Source organism: Cynara cardunculus, assembly GCF_001531365.2.
Source record: "Cynara cardunculus var. scolymus isolate 2C chromosome LG 14, CcrdV1, whole genome shotgun sequence".
In the NCBI taxonomy this organism is placed as follows: domain Eukaryota; kingdom Viridiplantae; phylum Streptophyta; class Magnoliopsida; order Asterales; family Asteraceae; genus Cynara; species Cynara cardunculus.
This window is the reverse complement of record NC_037541.1, coordinates 10,731,974-10,738,088: the sequence shown is the minus strand read 5'-3', so window position 1 is coordinate 10,738,088 and position 6,115 is coordinate 10,731,974. Positions and strand designations below refer to the sequence as shown.

General features: G+C 33.4%; 1 protein-coding gene across 1 annotated transcript; it reads right to left on the bottom strand.

The window, feature by feature from the left end:
- Positions 1 to 254: 254 nt before the first annotated feature.
- LOC112526608 (zinc transporter 5-like) lies at positions 255 to 3,920 on the bottom strand. The gene is made up of 3 exons (XM_025136964.1): positions 3,225 to 3,920; positions 1,283 to 1,432; positions 255 to 731 (listed from the first exon to the last, which is right to left on the bottom strand). The coding sequence occupies exons 1-3, from the start codon at positions 3,840 to 3,842 to the stop codon at positions 426 to 428; spliced, it is 1,074 nt and encodes a 357-aa protein (XP_024992732.1). The 5' UTR covers positions 3,843 to 3,920; the 3' UTR covers positions 255 to 425.
- Positions 3,921 to 6,115: the final 2,195 nt, after the last annotated feature.

Genomic DNA, 6,115 nt, shown 5'->3' with positions numbered 1-6,115 from the left:
ATCAGCTCGAACACTACGCTTCGTTGTTACATCTCAACATGAGGTTGTTAACAAAATTCGTTAAGCTACTTCATTGTTCAGGAACGTGTAATCTTATCCCAACGAGCCCATCTCCGCTTGTATTCAGCCGCAACTTCAAACCGTCTTAAACGAAAGAGGAATATATACTGGCCTAGTTTCATCGGCCATATCTCATAATTTCTCCACTTGGTCCTTTCAAAATTTTCAAAGATACATAGAAAAAGCACAATTTATCTTTTCTGTTAAAAAAATCTTTACATCTTTTCACCATGGCCTCTAATGCAAGCAAAATAAACAAGAATTGAACTTTTGTGTCACTTTACAGCAGGGTATAAAAAAGAAAAAAAAACGATAAATATATGAAAACGTACATACGTTTACGCCTACGTATATAACAAAACATTTCATGCCCATTTTGCAAGAAGCGACATACAACCAGCACCCAAAAGTAGAGAAACATTTGAACAGAATTGAAGCATTCTATTCTTTTGCATCCGCGGATTCATAAAGTCGGGTGAAAGTAGGTCAACAAGTGCCATGTAGATCAAGATCCCGGCTGATGCGGAGTTTAGTACACCCTCTACGATTAGGGCAGTTGGACTATTCTCCTTGTACGAATTGGTTACTATTATCCCGATTACGATCCCTATTGGGGTTGTAAGGCTAAACATAGTTCCCATAAGTATAGCAGCAAATGACTTGAATTCCGCCTACAACAAGATTTAAAACTTTTACGTCATCTTCTTTCTTACAAAGAAGTTGGTAAAGAATGTCGTGTCGATGTGATTTTTTTTTTCCGATTCATCCATTTATTAATGCCTTTCTAATTCACAATTAGTCACCCATGCATCATGAGCACAATGAATTGTTATCTAACTTATTAGCTAGTTTAAGAAACATGTATACTTTAGTTGCTAGTTTATGAACCAACAATCAAATTATCAGCTAATAACTAGCTTAGAATTTAGTTTGCAAACATGACCGTAGGGTGATCTTCTAAATTTTAACAATTAACCTAAATTTTAACATTGTATATTCCAATTAACCTTTTTTTCTATTAACCTGGATATCCAACCCGCTATGCGAGCTGACTAATCCCAGGACGAACATCTGCTTTGCTTTGCTTTGCATTGCAGATAGCCCAGAGTCACTGTATTTGAACCTCCATGGCCACAAGTGGATTTTTATTCCTCCTTGGATTTGAACCTTTTAACTTTGAAGGCTAAACACATTTGGTAATCAGTATAGGAATTATCCTTACCTGAAAGATGCATCCTCCAAGACCTATTCCTTCAAAAAATTGGTGGAAGGTCAATGCGATCACGAGTGGTTTTATGGTTTTTGGACTTTCAGAAGCACCAACAGACAATCCTATTATCACTGAATGAACAATTATACCCAACTCCAGAACCTGCATCAATAAAGCCAAATGTATTTTATACAAATGCAACCTTCATTGTTAACTTTGAAGATGGAAATTATGTGCTTTAATGTGCATGATCATGCCTTATTTCATGTTTAATTGTGATTAGAGTTCAGTAGACATAACAATTTACAAGTGGAGGACTCATGATCCAAATTTCTAGTGCATCACACCTGCAATAATGTGTCCATGTGCAAGCCTTAATTAAAACGGTTTACATGAGATGGATGAACATGCTGAGATTACTTCTCACTCTTAAAATATGGATAAATGTTGTAAATATATAATTCCAAAAATCGATCATTTCGTTATCAATTTGATTTGATTTGCTTCAAGCCAAAATAAGGTATTAAAATGGTAGAAATTGGCATAGGACGATAAAAAAATCTCGAATATTTTAACTCATTGACTTTCTTGACAAAGATAAGTTTGTTTTAGTGCAAGAATTTGAACCAATAAAACAAGAAATCACCCTCATCCGTCAAATAATTGGTTGTAATTTGACTTAAATAAGATATCGTGTTTACGTCCCTATATGGTTTATTAAAAATTGCGATTTTTTTTATTAACCTTGATATCCAACCCGTTATGCGAGCTGGTTAGGAGAATTTTATTCCTCATTAGATTTGAACTTGATACCTCTAGGTACTTTTTACCTTTGGAGCCAAGCTCAAACCAATCAGATGTCACCTTTATGGTTCGATTTTCATTCTTATGTTTTAGAATTGTGGGTTTCACCTCTATAGTTTGTAATTGATTGGTATTTTGATTCCAAAACCAATTCTTAGTTTTAAAGTGTAAGGGACCAAAACAGTAAACAATTGTAAACAACATGGATTGAAACAACAATAAATTGTATATTATAAGAATAGAATAGCAATATATTAGAAACCATGGAAACTAAAATCACAATTTCTAACCACATGAACGAAAATAGAAATTATTAACAAACCATGGCCACTAAAATCGTAATTTACTCTAAGATATCAAATGGTTATCGTATTCAATCCAAACCACTAAAACAATAATATTCAAACCCAATCATATCAAATCGAAAAAGTAGATATTAGTAAATTGTTAACAATTATTTTCCTACTAATCTACATGATTCATTCAAGTGCCCCTCATTTGTATAATCCGAACGAAGTTTGTGTAATCTTGTCGATTAATTGTTTATGAGTTATCTTGTCGATTGATATTCGTTTTGTTATTCAACAAATTAACCACATATGCTATAACGAAAATCTTGTAATTCTACTTCATATGCAACACTCATTAGTTATCTAAAATTTAATACCTCCATGTTAATGTTTGAAAGAATTCTAAGCTTTTAATTGCTAGGTTTATGCAAATGGTTGGAACTCTTTTAGAGTCATCCAATGTATGGTTGAGGGTTAAACATGCAAACTTTTTGTGTTGTTTAAATAGATTATTAAAAAGAATATATCAATAAGCTGAAACATGTGTAAATTTAGGGGGTGTTTGAGATTGTTTATAAAAACAACTTATTGACTTATTTCGATGTGATACCGGTAATAAACACTTTTGAGTGTTTGGATAAACAACTTATACCGAAGTTTTTGAAGAAGTTAAACCCTTCTAACTTATAATAAATTGATAAGTGATTTTGTAAAAAAGTATAAGTTAAACCATGGTCTCATATATTGTGGTGTGACGTGTGTTTTGAAAAACTAGATATTAAAGTTAATTCAGGAGGAAAGGATAAACAAAAAGTAGTCTCCAAAGAGATAAAGATGCTTTTCTTTATGGATCCATTTACCTTGGAAACTATTCGGTACCGATCTACTTGCGACAAACCAGAAGAGCCATCATCAACTTGCGTCATGGATCCATGAGCATGCCCATGGCTTGCATGAGTGTGAGCAGCCACTTGACCGACATGCTGCCGGTTGTTCTCCTCATCTCCATTACTGCCGGCCACCTTTGGCGGTGGTTTGTACTGAGACCTCTGCTGATAAGCAGCAGATGAAGTCTCAAATAATAGTGTCAGAATGGTTGCCACCATCGCAACAAAACCGGTAAAGGGGAAATCCCCCCATGGATGTTCTTTCAAACATGGAGATGTTAAGCTCTCAAATGCATCTGGGAGTACATGAATAAAACCAGTAGCCAAGATGACACCGGCAGCAAATGCTTTGATTACAAAGAAACCGTCTCTCTCTGGGCTTAATGCTGGGAAGATTTTACCGATGAAGGGTATACAAACTCCGATGGCACCGAAGATGAGGATGGAAGCAAGTGCGATCAGTTTGTACCTTTGAGCTTCACTCTTTTTGCCCTCGTCTTCTTCTTGTTCACAAGTGCAGTCGGCTAAAACTTGTGTGGTTATTAGGGTTGAAAGCAAGAAGGCAACAAAAACCAGCTTTTGGAGTTCCATTATGATTGTGTTAATAGATGCACCTTTGAAGGACAGATTTCTTCTTTCCGTTAGTTTTTCAGAAAAAAGAAATAAAAAAACCCTTTCATAAATTGAAGTAACTAAATTCTATGGCTTTTTATAGAGAATACTTTATGATCTCGACTAATCGCTAACATGGGTCTTGCTTTTTATTTAAGATATACCGGTATCTTCTTTTCACATAAAAACAAAACATATATACAAACACTAACAAACTGTGTTTAAATACCTTTATATAGTTATTATTATTCATTTTACCCAAAAAATGCAACATTACAAAAATGAAGAGTATCAGCATGGGAAAAATCCCTCGTTGATCCGTCGGTGAAAAATTCGTAAGTAACGTTATCAACGACGAAATTCAACGAAAGAAACTTTCAACGATGGATCCGTGATAAACTTGATTAATTATAAATATATTGTTTTGAACATGGTTCAAATTTATGGTAAAATGCAATTATTTTATACCAAAAAAACGTGACAAGTTGAAATTTAAATTTACCAACTATTTTTCAATAAAATTAGTTGACTATACCTTCTTTTAGTAGTTTACCAAATATTGAATAAATTTTTCGAATAATAGCTTTTAATTACAATTAATATTTTCGTGTTCCGTCCAATTTGAAAATTAACTTCAATATGCAAAAAACAGTTTTTCTTTTAAGTGTAAATAAAAATATAGTCAATGCTATCTACTCGAAAGCATAATGACACAAAAATGTCGACACATTTTCAATAAACAAATGAACCAACAAAGTCAACTTATACACATGTTCACATTCGTCTATTGGTTTATTTTAGAGAAAACTACAAAATTTAGTCCTTGTGGTTTGTCGAATATAACATTTTTTTTATCTTTACAGTTAAGAAAATATAAGATGGTTATTATGGTTTGTGACAATGTCCGCATTTGGCCTATTCCTCTAACGGTTGTTAAAACCTTGTTAGATGAAGGTTATTGTAGACTTTTTTCTATTTTCTATCATTTTTTTAATAAAAAAATAACGATAATATATATATATATATATATATATATATATTAGGTCCGACCCCGTATTTTAAATTAGGAAAACTTTGGACATTAACTCTGAAAGAAAACTCCGAAACACGAGAATTCAAAGTTCTATTGTTAGGCTGGAAAATAGATCTGGACTTAACTCTGAATAAGAGAAATTCAAAGTTGTCTTCTAAGTCTAGAAAGTATCTATGAACATAACTCTGAGTCACAATAATTCTGACTGCTTACAACTCAGAAATGTAACTCTGAAGAGGAGTTCAGAGTTGTATTCTAATTCTGGGAATAAACTATAGAACTAAGTTTGGAACATAACAATTTATATTTATGTTGTAAATCTGAGAAATAACCAATATCTGATGACCTCATGTTGGTGACTCAAATCTTTCTATTTTTGTGTTGGATCCATAATTGGGCTGGTTAAGAGATTATTTATGGTTAAACTATTCACAACTTATTAATGGATATAACCCTTTTGGTATGAATAGTTTATTAGTCTGGGCATGGATGTTTTTATATTTGTATCACTAATGTCATTTAATTGTAATGGGATTAATTTGTTGATCAATGTAATCATGATAAATATCGAATAAGTAAGGAATGAGCGGAGTGCACACTTGTTTGAGTTTATTTTGATTTAGGGGCGAAACCCCTAAATGACAGGGATCCCGGGGCAGCGCCCTCGGTGGTGGGGTCCAAGGGGGTAGAGCCCCTGGCTCGGGTAATATTGCTTTGTGAAAAATGTTTCAAAAATCCGAAATTGAAATTTTAAACCCGGTTTTGATGACCACTCTAGAATTAAATTCAAACTTACAACTCTGAATTTTCCTAGAGTTATGTTATAAGTCTGGAGGCCATTTCAGAGTTAAATTCAAACTTATAACTCTGATTTTCCCAGACTTTCATGCTTGTATGTCTTACAAGTCTGGAAGACAACTCTGAATTTTAACTGAGGAAAAAGAGTTCAGACTTGTCCTTAGACTTTCATACTGGTATGTCTTACAAGTCTGGAAGACAACTCTGAATTTTAACTAAGGAAAAGAATGTTCAGACTTGTCCTCAAACTTTTATACTAGTATGCCTTATAAGTTTGGCAGACAACTCTGAATTTTAACTGAGGAAAAGGAATTCAGACTTGTAGGTCTGAGGAATGGAAATCCAGACTTTTGCTTATTTAAGTATTTGAAAAGAAATCCCTTTTCATACGGAAATCAGTTATGTTTACAGGGACATATGT

Bases quoted from the DNA above. Each gene is read 5' to 3' on its own strand.
- LOC112526608 (XM_025136964.1), bottom strand. From the start codon at position 3,842: ATGGAACTCCAAAAGCTGGTTTTTGTTGCCTTCTTGCTTTCAACCCTA. The intron at 1,433-3,224 runs GTAAATGGATCC...TTATTGATGCAG, and splicing joins GGTACCGAATAGTTTCCAAG to GTTCTGGAGTTGGGTATAAT. The intron at 732-1,282 runs GTAAGGATAATT...ATCTTGTTGTAG, and splicing joins TTGGAGGATGCATCTTTCAG to GCGGAATTCAAGTCATTTGC.